Consider the following 17,669-nt stretch of genomic DNA (forward strand, 5'->3'; position numbering starts at 1 on the left):
GGCCTGCTGCAGCCCTGCAGAGATGAATACAGACCATGATGGACCAGGCGCCTAGAACAGTATCAGATCCTGGAACAGTATCAGGATTAGATCAGCCAGCCAACCTTGCAGTCACACCCTATGTTGCCTACACACCTTTTTACATTACATTTCACCATCTATACCAGCCAGCAAGTAGAATCTACTTTCTTTATTCAGCTGATTAAGGCAGCACGTGAACAAGTACTAAGCACAAGTTAGTATCACAAGAGTAATTAAAAATAAGTAGGTAAAAATCCGCAGATATTTGCCCTTAACAGCCAATAGGAGTAGTCCTTCAGGAAAGGAGGAGGGGCTTATGTCCATGGATAACACATACCTTTGCAACATTTATTTATTACCATGGAAGTCCCAGATGCACTGGAAACAGCAAGGCAGATAATGCTAGTGGTTCATATTGGAGTTTAACTGACAGCAAGAAACTTATCACGTAGTTTCTAGTTTCACCCCCTTTTCTCTGCCCAGTACAGTAAAGACGTTAACTCGTAGACCTTTTTTTAAAACCTTATTTACACAATGGAACTTGTGACGACAATAAGTGTGTCCTCCATCTCTGACTCTCAGTGATGTCAGGAGAATCACTGACAGCTGATAGTGCAGGATCACTCCATCACACCAATTTTTCGCTAAAGGGTGAAACACTTTCAGCTCCCTGACATGTATTTGCATCGGTTAGTGTCTTTGAATTGACTTTGTATGTCAACAAACTTTGCTTTGTGTTTGTTCTGAGCATATGTTCAGTCTTGTTGCAGCTCCTCCAAATACGGCTGCTGCCTTTTAAGGGTTTCGTGTTGGAACTGGTCCATCTTAAACTTGCTCAAACTTCCACCGTTACACCTGCTACTTCCTCCTTTGCACGGGATTATTTTCATAGCGCTTCGAAAGCATTTAAAGAAATGAATGTTGCTCTGTGTGTATTCAGAAATAAAACAATATCACCACCCTATTGGAGTTCCTTCATCCCTAAAAGAGAAAGGAGCTTGTCTGCAGTCCCTTTCACTTTGTTCACTGCCTGAATTAATTGTTTAGAGGATTAACATCCCACAGGGCTCATCAGTGTGCAGATGAAGATCTGGAGGCCGACAGACACCCAGACAAACGAGAAAAGCCAGTCACAGTTTGCTTTGCTTATCTAAACATCTCCACATAAAATCACATGTTCGTTTTAGCAAAGTCTCAGTAAACCTCTGTGTTTTACCTACTTCCTCGTGTTTCTGCAGCTCCAGTGTTGTAAAATGATGCAAACCAGACCTCTATCACCCACACACGGCCCATTTATTGGAATAAAATTCAGCTCAAACTTTGTGGGAATCAAACGGGTGTCACCTCTGCAGTGAACATTCTGTTTTTCAATTTTTAAAATTAAGATCCAGAGCAGTTAGATACTCAGAAGAAACCACTTACACTAACAGCACAGCCATTCTCCTTGAATTTTAAGTTTGAATTGTTATCCTGGCGGTCCCAGCTTCCCTCCGGCTGTCCACGTGGTCCGTCTGCGTGGAGCGGGCTTTCCGTCCTCCCGCGGCTGTAATGTGCGGCTTCGACGAGGAAGAGTCCACATCGCCTCTGGAACCGGGCCACGAGGTCCGGGTCGTGCAGGTAATCCAGCAGCTCCAGCTTGCCAGGAGAGAGAGAGGGGTGGAAGAGCGGGCGGGTGTCGGGCAGGGGAGCTAATGGAAGGTGAGGACAGGTGCGGACAGGTGCGGCTGCGGAGAGCCACAGGTGCGCGCACCGGGGCGGGGCTAGAAGGGGGCTGACCGGTTATGTAGAGTAGCAGTGATTTTCTCTGACCTTTATTCCGGGAGAGTTCAGGTGTTGTCACAAAGTATTTACAACAAGCGGAAGGAAGAAGCACATTTACAGAGGCAGGTGTACTTGAGTACTTTTATTCTAAGCTATGTTTTCTAATTCCACTCAGCTACATGTCAAAGGGAAAAACTGAACTTTGTACTTCATTACATTTATCTCACAGCTTCAGTTACTTTGAGAATTGATTATATAACTTAGCTTTTAGAATGCACCCCCTTGTTAAAGATTAATCTGGTGGTTTTACAACCTTATAAAAAGTAGACCACTGTGTTGTCAGATCACATTTCAGATGCACATGTCTTTGAGTTGTTAATTCACAGACATCCCAGGAAACTTCCCACATGATTCCTTTGCATTAAATGCTCAAGTGATCCAATATCTCACCAAGCATCAAGATTAGAGGAAAAAGTAAAAAAACTGAAAACAAATTTGTCAAATTTGCAAGGCACTATTACTGTTTTTGTCAATGGAGTCTGGTGGCTTTAAGGAGAGCGATGCACCAGCTGTTCTGTGTTAAACAAAAAGGATCTCACAGATCTATCTCTGTAAGGATCCTTTCCATAATGTTGTCAGACACTTAGAATGACCGTCTGAGCCTGTCAGTGCCAAAAACAAGCACTTTTAGTGGGCGTACTTTGATTGGGTGCAGTGGCCCCAAAAGCTTACGTTGCTGCCATCCCAGCCCGTTCTGCAGCTCCTGGCTGAGGTGACCTACTGGACCACTTCCTAAACTATTTGTACCTACCAGTCATTTAGACTCAGGTTTAAAAATAGCGGAGTTACCCTTTTGATCATGTGACGACCCCTCACATTTATGTGGTGACCCTGTATCCCTTGGTTGGGAACCACTGGGCTGTAGCTAACTGATTATAAAATAGTATCTCCACCCAGAGCAGCTCCAACAGTAACATGCTGCTCCAACACAGATTCTTCAGTATTAATAATCTAATGTCACATAACCAGATATGAGTCAGACGGACCAAACCAGTACTTACAGTACAATACAGTATACTTTTGCAAGAGTAAAGGATCTGAATACCTCTCTCATCTGTGGCTTTGATATTGCTGAGAACTCTAAGTGATGTATGAGGTAAAGCTGGAAATTAAGTAGACAGATATGGTCGGTTGATGTGGGTTTATACTATCCAGCATGAGATATAACAGAGAAATGTTGCTAACTGATGTTATGGAGCCAAATAAGAGAGCTAGGAGTGCAGCTTTTATCTGCAAACGTCATTCTGCAAGGCCCTTTACAGGAATTGATCATATTTTTAGGAGATTTTGGGCACAAATCTTATTTTTCCACAATTCCTGTTTATCTCAAAGCCCTCTGACTGAGTAATCTGCTGCTGTTATCCTAGCCAAAACCCAGCTGATGTGCTAAAATACATCATGGGACAGACTTGTTTCCACTGTGTGGGTGGAGAGAAATGTAGATCAACTTTGAGGCAATGTTTCAGATAAAGTAAAAGACAGTGTCTCTAACGTCATCATCATCGTCAGGCTCTACATGCTGTTCTGTTAGTTACAGAGCTGTTATCAGTCTCTTACACACAGTTTTCTCATTAAAACATCTCAGAACAGCAGCATTTTGAGGACAGATCCTGCCCGTATGTAGGTCTACCTGAAGCTCTCTGGTCACCATTCAGAGGAGCTCAGTCTGGAGACACTCAGCAGGTCCTCAAGGGTTCCAGAAAGAAAGAGAGGATTTATTTCTATGTTTTGAAAGTTGGATAGTATATAAGAATGACAACCCAGGGATACCAGGCGGTTTTATCAGCTTACGGTCAGGTGCGCTGTGTTTCTGCTCTATGAGGCTTAATGTGATGTCGTGGGCGACTCCTTTATTAAGAACGGTATTGCCCTCTCATTATGAAAATGGTCGTTACTCACTTCTGTCAACGGTCGTCTCTGCGGGGGCTGAAAAGGACGTTTGAATCCATCTTTCATTTGTCATATCAGCAAGTACAAATACTGTACATCAAGCCGTTTTAAAGAAATTAACACAGGACATTCATCTTTCAATAATAACATGGTTACAAGTTTACACGGTCTTAATTTGCCATGTGCACAACAATTACAGCAAAGCAGCATCTCAGACATAAAGAAGTAGTAGTAAAGAAGTAAAATGTATGTAAATATTTAAACTAGTGGTTCTGGACAGGTAAGAACAGAATGTAGGCAGGCAGAGCAACAACACACGTGTGTGTTAAAACACTTCACTGACGCGTGGGACTGCATCTGCTCACCTGGAAAACACTACTGCATTTGCATCACTCTTGGTTCAATGGAAATCAGTTAAGTCCCTTCATTTGTGCCCACTGTATAAATGAAGGGCATACAGTGCAAAGGTTTTATACCATATGGTCTCCTTTTATGACACACATAGAAACTCTGTGTTTTAGTTTAAGCCTCATCTTGAAATAGCAACTTAACTTTATGTCCCTCAGTCAAACCAGGACTGTGTTCATATTTGATATTTTGGTCTCAGTTGACACTATAGTTCACTTTGGGGTAAATTTGCTTCCTGAACTGAGCCGATTTAGTTTAGAGTTTTACAAGATTAGAAAAACCTTACCTTACATCTGCACCCCCTGTATAAATGCAGGATTATACCCACTGTATAAATGAAGGGCATTCAGTGTGTGGATCTTGGGAAGTGTTTTATACATCTTGGTCTCCTTTCATAAGATACATAGAGACTCTGCCTTGTAGTTGAATTTAGCCTCATCTTACTTAAGAAGTGAACCTGGTGTCCTACTTTCTTTTTCTACCAAAACTACTTTTTTCCCCGCTTTATCTTTTCAAACATTTTCAACTAGACTTGATGTAAGTGGGATGAGCAGAACTTTCACTGGGAGTAGCTAACTGTAGCTCTCAGCTCATGTCTGAGATCACTGGAACATTAATGACACCTCAGCTCATGTGCACACTTTGGAGTAAACTTGCTGATTGAACTGAGTTGATTTAGTGAGTTTTACGAGATGAGAGAAGCTCTTCAGACAATAAAACTTGGATTTAAAGGATCTTATCGCAAATAACAGGCTGTTCAAAGCGCAGCCCTACATGCTGAAATATTTGTGCTTTTCTACAGCAGCGTGCGCGGAAAGCCTGGAGCTTCCACACTCAGATGATCCAGACATGATTTATTGAACAAATGCGGAGCTGTGGAGCCATTTCAGTGGAGCTCTTCTCTTTTTATAGGAGAAAATCATGCAGTCAGCTGCCACTGTTCACTTCAAGTGAGACACAGGAAGCAGGCCTGTGTTTGATTGGAACTTTTTTCCTGGCACACTGTGTGAGTTTAGATGCTCTTTGTTACAGGAAACAGTGAACCCCCCCCCCGTCCTCCTCCTCCTCCTCCAGTTGACCAAATTAGCGCATCCTGCAGGCCTGGCATGGTCTACGTAATTAGGATGGAGAGGGGCTGTCATAGCTGCTCCCACAGAGCACTGACAATAATAACGACAACAACACCCCCCTCCCTCCCTCCTCTCTCTCTCTCTCTCTCTCTCTCCCTCTCTCTCTCTCTCTCCGGTTTGTGGGATGCTCTCTCGGTCTGTCTGTGGATGGACGACTCACCACCATTACATCATCTATTATTCCCACACAGCAGAAACACCGACCGAGAGCTTTTTGAATATTTAACCGGGAGCCCGACGGTTCGGACCGAGACGTGAAGGACGCTGCGGGGATGGACAGAAACTCCGACATGTCTGCGTTTCAATGAGCGGGTGTGGGGGGGGAGAGGTGGGGGAGAGGAGGAGAGACGTGCACCGTCATCAGCATCTGTCCGCCAGCTCCCTTTGTGTTCACCGGAGAATGTGAATGGCGAAAGATGACATGGCAGAGGTAGATTTGGCATCAAGCGCAGCGGAACCCCCCGGCGAGGCCCCCTCGGCGTTTCCCTACGAGGAGTACGAGTGCAAAATCTGCTACAATTATTTCGACCTTGACCGCCGGGCTCCTAAGATCCTAGAGTGCCTGCACACGTTTTGCGAGGAGTGCCTGAACACGCTTCACCTCCGGGAGGAGCGGCCATGGCGCATCAGCTGCCCCGTCTGTCGCCACCGGACTCCGGTGCCGGATTATCGGATACAGAACCTGCCCAACAACACCAAGGTGACGGAGGATTTCCCGCTCTACATCGACTCGGACCCCCTGCCTCAGGACGCGTTGCCACCGTACCCTCCCCCGCTGCACCCAGCCCTCGTCGCCCTCCGCCGGGAGGAGGCGTCGGGGACGTCCAGCGCCAGCCAGGCGACCCCGTCCACCACCGTGTCCACGGCCACGACCCTCTCCCAGGACTCGGTGCGCTACGACAGCTGTCAGAGCTGCAAGAGAGTGGCGCTGACCACCGGCTGCGTGTGCGTGATCTTCTCCTTCCTGTCCATGCTGGTGCTGCTGTTCATGGGCCTGATCTTCGTGCACAGTCACAGCATTCCTCCCTCGCCCGCGGGACCCATTTGCTTGTCGGTTGCCAGCATCCTGGCCATGTTCTCGGTGGTCGTCACATGGCTCATCTGCTGGCTTAAGTACAGACCGGACCATGAGACAGGCCGCTCCTCCGCCACCAGTAACTCCCGGAGAAACGCCTGACAGGCTGCTGCTGCTGCTGCTGCTGCTGCTCCTGCTGCTGCCTGGGACTGCTGATGGAGATGCTGGACCTACTGTGGCTCTGTGATCATGTACATAATACTGGCAACTGGTTCTCCTGCTCCCTTTACTTTTTCTAGGAACAAATCTCGTCCAAAATGGCCTTTTATCAGTATAGCAAACACCCACAGGCCTTCATCTTGTTTGGAGCAATAGGCCGACATGATCCTTGATAATCTTCTCCTTAAACTCTGCACTTGGATTTGCAGTAGATGAATGAACTGGTCCAACACTCAGACCTCCTGGTGCAGGTCTGAGCTTTGCTTGGTTTGATGACTGAATGTGAAGTGCTTATTTCCAGGGTTTGATTACCCCCGCACCTCTCCCCACCACATCCTGGTAAATAATATGCATACCCCAAGATGCCACTCACTGTATGATATCTGTCCATGATGATTCACTCCTATATCTCCACAAAGCACTCTTGTATTGTACAGATATTTGGAAACGTTCACTTTTGAGTTTTCGCAGGTGATGGATTGAGTTTTTCATGGAGGTCTGTGTGTTTATGTGAGAAGCTTCTGACAGGTCATTCTTTCATATCCACAATCCAAACTGTAAATAGTCCACAGAGAGGTGGTGAGTGGTGCTGGACAGGTGTGATCAGCTGCTCCCTGCTTTAACTTCTCCTACAGGATGGCACCGTTTCCTTTCTCACACCAACACTTGCACCTCTTCCAGGTTTTTTTTTTTTTTTTGGCTACCTTTGTGCATGTCAGGCCCCTGAGAGACCAGTGCTTTTTGTTCTAACTTTATTTAACAGAAGGGACACGTGTCTCCTGACTCCTGTGCCTCCCCTTATTGCTGAAAGAAGCAAAACTTCACTGTAATCGTGTTTGAAAATCATCCTGCGCGGGCCCCATGCCACAGACAGCATCCAGCCGGGCTGTCGGCAGGGATTTCCTCTTTCTGTCACATCATTCACACATTGGAAGTTGAAAAACCGGGGTTTCCTACGTGAAGCTGCCTCCCAACTCGACACCTTTTGCTGCTTGTGAAAAATGTGGGTCTTTGCATCTGGCTTTGAAGAGAGGTGGGAGTAGATACTGTACAGGTATAAAGGTTAAATATGGAGGTTAAACAGATACATCGCTGGCTGAAGGCCATATTCTAGTTCACTCCTCTTCCTCCAAAGCTGCATGTGAGAATACAGAGTGTACGTTGACGAGGTGAACACCTACTAAACTCTGACTCATCTGAGACTGTCAGGAGTGAAGCTGCAACTATCAGTCAAGAATAGACAGAAACTTAATCTGCACCTATTTTGAATATCAAATAGTCCTTCGGTTTACGTTTCGAGCAGAAATGCCAAAAAAAAAAAAAAAAAGAATTCTGGTTTCAGCTCCTTAAATGTGAGGATTTGCTGCTTTTCTCTGTTTGATATCATTCGAAACTGAATACGTTTTGGATGGTTGATGAACAAATCAAGACATTTAGAAACGTCACTTTTAGCTGTGGGGAACTGAGAGAGACATTTTATAGACCAAACAAATCATTGATTCAGTGAGAAAATAATCTGCAGATGAATCGATAATGACACTAATTGTTATTAGGAGTCATTATAAGCTATGGAAACGTTCTGAGTGCTGTGAGCTGTGTGGCTGAGACCAGAAAGAGGAATATGAGAGAGAAACACACAACTTCATGTGAAAGTTTGTGTTATTTCAGTAACTGCACTAACACAATCCTAATATTCATCTTTCCTAAAGTAAAACTTCATATAATTGGCTTTCTTACATTGTGGACCAGAAACACTGAATGAACTATTGAGTGAAATGAGCCTCAGACAACACACTACTCAGAACAGCTAACTTCGTCTTATGAATATTACTGTGAACTGTTGCGTGTGTAATTGTTGCCTCAATCATTTATTTATAATTCTTGGATACAGCAGAAAGTGATTCCCTCTCTGTGGTGCGGTGTGGGAGCCTCACGCTGACTAATGGCTCATGTGTGATGGTCTCTGAAGCATGTGAGCTGCACTGCTGAGTTATGTCCTGTTAGCATTTACTCAGATATGATTCGGACACCAAAGTGGTTTAACCTGAGCACTTATTGCCCTTGCGCGCACACACACTCACACACTCACAGACCATGTGTCTCCCTGCAGTGCATCACTGCACGGATAACAACAAAAAACCAAAACAAAAAAAACCCAAGTCCAACATGACCCCCCCCCATTATCTGACCCCCATGCTTGCTTCAATCATCCTGATCCGCCTTTTCCCAACTTTGAGATGATGCACTTTCACCCTCTTATTTGACACAAGTAACAGGGTCTACCTTTGACTAATGTAAGCATATTGTATTTATTTCAGAGGACCTAGAAGATGTTGTGGGTTTTTATGAGAATCTGTGGTTGTTGTTGAAGTACCAAACGTATTTGCACAGAGAAATGTTCTTTATGTGCTGTTTTACATACATAAACACATTTCAGTAATAAAGGAAACATGAATAACCATTGCATTCCTTCTTTGGCTCCTTGGACTCCAGCAGCTGATAGCCTTGCCTGTCGCTAAGGCTGTGCTGTACCAGTCTTACATAATGATCGCTGACACACTGAACAGGATCCAACTCGACACATTCAGCCTCCTCCTCCCTTGGCCAAAATATGGAAATTTACCCGGCCCAATATTTGTAATGATTAAATTACTAGAATAGTAATTAATGGTTGTACCTTCTCCAGCCCCCCCCCCCACCCCCTTCTCTCTCCAATCACCCACCCTTGTCTGACTGAGGGGTTCGCCCTCCCTGCTGTGCATCAAACATGCCCCCTACTGGAAGCCAGAGGACGCTACATGGCATGAACAAGTTCTACCTGTCAACTTTCATTTCTCATGCAGCCTGATTATTATGCTGAACAGACGTAGATTTATTAGTGCCAGACCTTGCTGTTACTTTTCATGAAGGAATTTTAAGAAAGCACTAAAACCCAAATGATCAAAATATGCATCTATTGATTTCTGATTAGACACTTTTATTTATCTTTTCCTCATTTCATCGCTCAGTCTGTGATTTGAAGTGTTATTTTGTTGCCGGCCTCATATTGTAGAGGACAGACCTTCATTATGTAACGCAGATATGTAAAATGTAGGTGTAGTCGTGTAAATGTCTGGTGGCTGAAACTTGATTAAAAGTAAATACATTTTTGGTTTTGTCCTGACAGACTGACATGTCTCACGTGTGTTTACCTGCTCACACAAGGCTCCCTTTGAGCCGATATAAACGACAGGACGGATAAAAACTAATGTTGACCAATCGCCATCTAATCACAGGCTACACACTTCACATCATGTACTAGCCAAAAGCTCCACTCCCCTTAAATTAAGGCTCACAGTCTGTATGGCATTAAATAACACAGCCCCTCCTCTCTGTCATACTCACATAGAGGCACAAGTACTCAAATCCTTTACTTTAGTAAAGATACTAATACAACACTGTAAAAATCCTGCATTGAAACTAATAAGTAAAAGCACTAGTATTTGCACCAAAATATACTTAAAGTAGCAAAAGTAAATATATTTATATATATATATATATATATATATATATATATATATATATACACTACTCACAAAAAGTTAGGGATATTCAACTTTCAGGTGAAATATATGGAAAATGTAAAAAGTGAATGCTACAGTGATATTATATCATGAAAGTAGGGCATTTAAGTAGAAGCATGCAATGGTAATTTCTTCATCTTAAACAATTTATTGAAAGAAAATCTAACAACAGTGGAGGGTAGACCACAACAAAAAATTTTCGGTGTCTCAATAAATTGGGATGTGGCCAAAGGACGTCCACTCCTCTCCTTTCTGTGACTCTTCCAGTCTCTGTATCACTGTTCCAACCTCCTGATGACACTCTGTGACCCTCTAAGCTCAGTGAACACCTCCGTCTGAGGACTTCCTGTTTGAAGCCTCCAGTGTTGAGGTGCTGCTGATCAACTGTTAGGTGTCGTCTTGGTCTCATGATGTCAGAATGTGAACAGCAGGATGAGGAGGACTGTTTAAATACCAATTCTAACTGAAGCAGGAAATGTATTGGTGGATTCATGGATCAAACCTGTTGTGAATGTTGCTGTGAAGCTTCTTGTTAGAGAACAGCAACTTGTGCAAAAAGTACTGAAACACTGAACAGTTGGACATGTGCATTCAAAGGTTTAGAGAAGGTCACATTAAGTTCACCTGGAAAGGTGAGAATGCATTTTAGGTTCATCCTGAAATTTCACCTGAAAGCTGAATATCCCTAACTTTTTGTGAGTAGTGTATATATATATATATATATATATAATATATATACTTTGTTACTGGATTATAATTGTTGATGCAGTAACTGATGATCCCTTTAACGTTGCAGCTGCTAAAGGTGCAGCTCATTTGAATGCTTTTATTTTATACATTACTTCACATACTGCTGGGTAGCTTGTGAATTTCCCCCTAAGAACCAGTAAAGCCTTATAGATATAATATGATTTACTTATTGATTATATTTTGTATTGTTAATCTGAATCTGAAAAGTAACTAAAGCTGTCAGATAAATGGAGTGACAGCTTTCCCTCTGACATGTAGTGGAGTAGAAGTGGGCAGTGGCAGAAAATACCCCACTTGTACTTAAGTGCTTGAGTGAATGGACTTCCCAGCACTGTATTCCCACCTTCGGTGTACACACGTGTCCGTTAACTGATCGGTGAAAAGAGTGCAGCAGCACAACAGTGAAGCCTGTTGTACCAGAGCCTGGCTGTGTCTTCAATCTGCTGCAGTTACACTAATTACTGGAAAATAGTTTGAGGCCAGTGTGTGTTTGCTAATTAGCCATGACGACAAACATGTTCTTTTATAAGGATGCTGACCTAGTGACTGCTGATGCTTTTCTTTAGACATTCAGCTCTTTGTAAAACTATTTTACTGGTTTAAACTTCTGTTCTCACACTGCATGAGTTAGTCCTTAAACCACCACCACCACCTAACCACTGTGCCGCACCATGAAACACTCTGAATCAGCTGTGAAGCTCGTATTCTACTTATTTCTATCTTATTTGATTTTATACTTTATTCCAGTAGAGAAAATGTGACTTTTTATTCCACCACATTTATTTCACAGCTGTAGTTACTACTTGTCTGATCAAGATTTTATACATCAAACATGATAACACTGCATTAAGTTATTACAAGGAGCTTTTAGTGGATGGTTTAGTAATGATCCAATCATATCTATAACTGTTTGAATACATAGTGAATACTTTGGGATTTTTGACCCTATAGCAGCAGCCTAGTCTTTGACTGCTGGACTGGAGTATTTGTCATTGTGGCATTGTTACTTTTATTTAAGTAGAAGATCCCAATACTTCTTCTACCTGAATAATAAATATATTAACTTATTAAATGTTAGAATTGACCATAATTCTGCCAGTGCATATTCACTGGTCTATTAGATAATATTTAGAAGCAGAACCTAAAGTGTCCCTCCTCTCTCTGTAGCCTCAGTCAGACTAGAAATGACCACGCATGCATGTCCCTGACACAGCCCTGCCTTAAGTCCCTCTATCTTTGCATGAATTATGACCGGATTCGGTGCAAATGGAAACTAATTGATTTGACAAATCTGTGTTTGTGATGTCCTCCGCGCGGAGCACGTGATACAACTCATTTATTTCTCATCAAGCGAGATTTCTGACTTTGAATTTCATCCTCCGGTAATGGATTGGACACGGAGATTCAGTGTCGCGTTTAAAGAAAGGGCCGAGGTATGCGTCAGGACTCTCTCTGTTTTCCATTTGCCTCCTCTTTTTTTGGCTGTAATATCCAGTTTCAATAAGATCACTGACGCTGTCTGAGCCTCACGTTCGTCCGCATGCAGATGATGGTTTTGTTCCTTTGAGGAATAAGTCATATGGAGTTTAACTAAAGCCTAATAGTTCATCCTAGAATTTATTCTGCTTCTAAAATAGCTGAAAACATTTAGGGGGTCCACGTTTTAACACTGCTCCATTCATTTATTTGTGTAAAGCCTTGAGAGGCCCATAATAGCCCACCACTCATCAGGTGATAATTTAGTCTGGACTGAGACTCGGTAATTAAACGATTATTCAAATCTAATCTGGTTTATTACAAATCTAAAATCAGTCCAAAGCAAACTCCCATTTCCCCTCCCTTTGAAGCCATGTTATGACAACGTGCAGGATTCATTCATTCAGGCACGATAATAATCCCCCGCCTGCAGATAATGACGTCCTCCTTAGCAGGTGAAAGACCCCCCGGTAGCCCCGCTTATTTTAAACCCAGGGCCGAACCATTGTCCGCGCGCTCTTCTGACAGCAAAGTCAACATTTGAAGTTTTTTTTTTTTGTGCCAAAGCCACTAAAAGAGGCGAATGTTAATTGAAGCCTCCTCAGTCGGTGGGATACCTCTTCTCTTCTCTGTTTAAATGAAGGTGGATGCCAGTGCCCCCCCCACCCACACACACACACACTTGTCCGTAGCCCATAGGTGAGTGGGCTGAGACATGAAAGGACTCACCAGGTGCTGGGGGGTTGACTCAGGGTCTCAGAGTTTTTCTTTCTCCAAGCAGGCCTCATATCTGATCCAAGCAGGCATCAACCACTTTACTTTGGATATTGGACCCTGATTTGACACACGAGGTGAAACACCTGATCGACGTGGGGCAGCTGCTGCTCCACTAGCATGAAGAACATAATTATGAATTTATTTGTAAATAATCCAGAAGTCTTTTGTCGTCCTCTGGCGCGTCGGGGCAGCGGATCCGCTCTGGGGACGGAGCAGGCTCTGTGTGGATGATGGACGGTGAAGTAAAACAGGCTTTTGTCTGATTTCAAAGCTCAGGAGCGGAAACTTTGCTTCAGTGATTGATTATAAGGACCAAAGGACGCTGTGACCCTCGAGACCCAGCGCCTAAAGAGAGAGAGAGAGAGAGGGAGAGAGAGGGAGAGAGAGGGGGGGGGCATGGCTGAACAACTTTAACGACTGAAATAACTCCTCGCTCCATATTCTTATTCTAGAAAGGTGGCGATATTGATTATTAGACACTTGGGGAAAAGCAGACCCTCTCCTCTGCGGTGGCGCGGAGGCAGACCGGCTTTACGGCCGCGCTGGCGTCGTGTCCTGCTGTGGCGCACGTCCCCCTTTCACACAGCTCTCGGCCGGCTGGAGCTCCGTCTGAAAACCTCAATAAATTCCTTGAGGTGCACACACTTGAGCACCATTTGTGTCATATATGAGGCCGTAGGGTGGAGACAAATTAGGGGTCGTGTGCGATAGCATGCGTTAAAAAGTTTGCAGGTGACATTACGCGCAGACTGGCAGATGTTGGTCACTCAGATCCTTAGTAAAAGTAGAACTAGTACCATCTAAAAGTACTGCGTCACAAGTCAAAGTCCTGATTTCAAAATGCTACTCATGGAAAACTACAGCTGTATTATCGGAAAGATGAAGCCAACTTGTTAAAGTATCAGAAATCAAAGTTGTTATTACGCAGCATGACCCACTTCACGGTGTTAGGCCGTATTATTATTATGTTATTCTGCTTGTATCACCAACGAACACACGTAAGAGTATTTCTAATGTTGTAGTTCGTCGTTATGGAGCCAATTTTAAATGCTCTGTGCATCACTGGGTAGACTAGTAGTATATTACAGCACCATATCAGATAAGAATATTTAATATGTTTTTTTAAATGTAAAAAGTAACTCTAAGCGAACTTTGAAATAAATGTAGTGGAGCAAAAAGTACAATATTTCCCATTTAGTGGAGTGGAAGTAAAAAAGTAGAATTAAATTAAAAAAAACGTAAGTAAAGTCTAAATGGCTCGTAAATCTATCTAAGTAGGCCATAGTATTTATTAGATGTAGGCCATCTAGTTATATTCCACGAACACAGCTTGGTGACACAATTGGAAGAATAATGTTGTTTTATCAGCTTTGAGTGAAGACCTGAAAGAATCCCTCAGCGGGCTCCCTTGTTGCTGAATATGGCCTTGATGCCTTTTCTCACTTTTATAATTACATTTAATAGCCGAGATGAAGCAAAGTTTGGTGGAAGCCGCAGCCGAAAAGAAAACCATGTCAGGCTCACTGGGCCGTGCGCGTCTGTACGGCATATATAATAATACTATAACCTGTATGTGAAACAAATCTGAAGAGCTTGTCAGGCATCATTGTCAGGTCCACACAGAGTCAGCTGTCAGTGAGGTCAAATATAATAATACCTAAAACATAATAATGCTGGAGTGATCACCCTTTTCTCTAAATGTTCAGCTTTCCTTTTGTTCTTTGTCTGTCTTATGTGGAGTGCTTGTGCTGCATTGTACCGAACATGTTTCTAATATGTGTCTACTTCATTAACACATTATGTCACCAGCAGAACTTATACAAGTGTGTGTACTGCCCGTTGCTTTGGGCTGAATAACACGGTTCTGGTAGTCAGTTAGTCCGCGCAGTGCAGTCTGGGAATTAAATCTGTCCATCTGATTATTTCCTGGCTCAGATGAAAGATGCTTCATTTGATGACAGTGATTTACTGGATGATGCTCACATTGGGAACAATGTGTGCAAAATAGTTCGCTGACCGACTGATAATTTACCACATTAACCGATTAATCAGAGGTCGTCGGTCACTGGTGGCTCCCAGCAGTCCACTCCACACACCCGCGCACTGTGGGCCGTTTCTCTGGTCCAACACTTCACGCAGTGACTCTTCGGAAGCTCCTGGTTTTGTGAAACGACGCCCCTGTGAACTATGACAGCGTTTCTGATAGGTCCAAAGTTTTCAGCCTCAGCCAATCCCCGCGCCCCGCTGCCTACCGGGGGCCACCTCTGAGCCAATGGGAGCCGGGAGCGCTGACGGGCGGACAGAAGAGCTCCGCTACTTTTCACGGTCTCCTCTCACTGTGAGCCGGTGTCAACAAACAACAACAACAACATCTCCCTCGTGGCTGCAGGCTGAGAGCCGCGAACTGGCGAATAAAACCAGGAGACCGAGACTCTGACTCTTACAACCCCCCCCCCCCCTACAGTCCACTTTTCTCCTGTTTTTGTCGTTTCGCTCCTCGGAGGGTTGTGGCTGTCCCGGGACCTGGCGCCTGGCTGTAGCCCGGGTGCGGCTAACCCTGTCCCAGGCTAACCGAGGCTAAGCTCCCGTTAAGCTTCCTCACGGGAGAACAGGCGATTTTCAACGACGTCGTCCTACTGCAGGCCCGGGGTCGGAGCGGCAGCCCCCCCGGTAGGAGGGGGTCTCTGCGGTCACTGGGGCGGTGGAGGTATGACTGCGTTGGCGGGGTCCATACCCAGGATGATGCGACCCGCGCTGGCCCAGAACTACCCCCGCAGTGGGTTCCCTCTGGAAGGTAAAGCACCGGCAGGAGGACCGCACAGCCCCGGAGGGGACGGGACATGTTGGGGTGTCGGTGCTAGTCAGAAGTCACCGTAAACCTCTCAGCAGTGTGTTTTACATCACCATCAGTTTAGAATCTGTCTGCATCTTACTCTGCTTTTCCGTTATTATTATTATTATCGTGACCTTTTGTACTTTTAACCCACAGTGTCTGCTGTGGATGTTTTTAACAGGATATATAAAATAATTAATAACTCTTAAAGTTCCATTTTCTATTTGCCTCAGTGGGATCATTGTATAACTTAATAGATAAGCGTGACTGCCTAAAATATAATAAGCACAACATTGATTATCAGCTATTTTTGGCGCAGTTAAATTAGTAACAGTGCTTCTTCTCTTGTTTTTGGTGTCTTCATTTCAAACTTCACTCACTGGGGATCACTTTGATGACACTGTCCTCTCCTGTTTCGGTCAAATGCAGTGTCCACCCCGCTGGGTCAGGGCCGAGTCAACCAGCTCGGAGGAGTTTTCATAAACGGCAGACCTCTGCCCAACCACATCCGACATAAGATCGTGGAGATGGCCCACCACGGCATCAGGCCGTGCGTCATCTCCCGACAGCTCCGGGTCTCCCACGGCTGCGTGTCCAAGATCCTGTGCCGGTACCAGGAGACGGGCTCCATCAGACCCGGGGCCATCGGCGGCAGCAAACCCAAGGTAAGGACCGGGAGCCATCTGAGAGGCTCGGGTGTCAGTCAGTAGTAAAATATAGAAATGATTTTAACATAAATGATTTTGAATTATAAAAGCGGTGTGTGTGTGTGTGTGTGTGTGTGTGTGCAGTGTGCCCCAAGGGCCACAACACGTGAATAAACTGTGTGACTTTTGTGACCCCTGAAGCAGGGAACGACGCCGGATGTAGAGAAGAGAATAGAAGAATACAAGCGGGAAAACCCGGGTATGTTTAGCTGGGAGATTCGGGATAAATTACTGAAGGATGGGATATGTGACCGCAACAACGTCCCTTCAGGTAAAAAGGGCAGAAATGAACGAAATTATTATTATTATTATCATTACTATTATTATTATTATCATCACTATTATTATTATTCTTATTATTATCACTCCATGCATTTGCATGCAAAATTTAGAATCGTAGATAATTTCTAATATAAAAGTAAAGGAATAAAAACCTGAAAAAAACTTTCAGTATCTTAAATTGTGGAGAGAATTTAGTTTATTATTCAGTTCACATCCATAGTTAAGTTTTGTCCTATTTTAATATAGTGCCAAGTAATACTATGTGAGTATTATTTCATTTTGAAATACATACCCTAAGTTACTTGTTTCTGTAAATTCCACTGTTGCAGTGAGCTCCATCAGTCGCATCATGCGGAGTAAGTTCGGGGGAAAAGGCGACGAAGAGGAGGACGAAGACGAGATGGAGAAGAAGGAGCTGGAGGACAGCGAGCGGAGGGCCAAACACAGCATCGAGGGCATCCTGGGGGACAGATGTGAGTCACTGCGGCCGATGTGCTTTTTCTATCATCTTTTTCTCTACGAGCGAGCCCACACACAGCAGAGCCTGTGGGATCCTGTCTGGGCAGATTTCATCTCACTTAGTGCAGAAGGGAGGATTTTTAGTTTGGCATTCAGCCTCTGAGCTGTCTGTAAAGTTAGGCTGTGCTTTGGGAACTAGGAGTGTAGTGACAGTGATGTCTGCTCGCACAGCCTCCACTACACCATCTAATTAGCTTCATTTCCACTGATTCAGTTCTGGAAGAACAGAATTTGCATTGTGACCTCCTCGGTTTGCGC

At 44.2% G+C, this 17,669-nt stretch overlaps 3 protein-coding genes across 6 annotated transcripts in view; 2 read left to right on the plus strand and 1 right to left on the minus strand.

Moving 5' to 3' along the window:
- Nucleotides 1-17,669, minus strand: part of scg2a (secretogranin II a) — a 183,421-nt gene that overhangs the window by 113,009 nt on the left and 52,743 nt on the right. The window lies entirely within an intron of this gene.
- LOC139200548 (RING finger protein 228) lies at nucleotides 5,677-6,447 on the plus strand. Its single transcript, XM_070829868.1, has one exon. The coding sequence runs from the start codon at nucleotides 5,677-5,679 to the stop codon at nucleotides 6,445-6,447; it is 771 nt and encodes a 256-aa protein (XP_070685969.1).
- pax3b (paired box 3b) overlaps nucleotides 15,755-17,669 on the plus strand; it is a 28,217-nt gene continuing 26,302 nt past the window's right edge. For 2 of the 4 annotated variants that reach the window (XM_070828647.1, XM_070828646.1), the window contains exons 1-4: nucleotides 15,755-15,864; nucleotides 16,333-16,568; nucleotides 16,752-16,881; nucleotides 17,222-17,365. In XM_070828647.1, the coding sequence (XP_070684748.1) occupies nucleotides 15,780-15,864; nucleotides 16,333-16,568; nucleotides 16,752-16,881; nucleotides 17,222-17,365 (595 nt within the window). In that variant the 5' untranslated portion in view covers nucleotides 15,755-15,779. The remainder of the gene's footprint in view (nucleotides 15,865-16,332; nucleotides 16,569-16,751; nucleotides 16,882-17,221; nucleotides 17,366-17,669) is intronic. The other 2 variants (XM_070828649.1, XM_070828648.1) reach the window with 1 other exon arrangement.

This window comes from Pempheris klunzingeri, chromosome 4 (assembly GCF_042242105.1).
Source record: "Pempheris klunzingeri isolate RE-2024b chromosome 4, fPemKlu1.hap1, whole genome shotgun sequence".
Classification (NCBI taxonomy): domain Eukaryota; kingdom Metazoa; phylum Chordata; class Actinopteri; order Acropomatiformes; family Pempheridae; genus Pempheris; species Pempheris klunzingeri.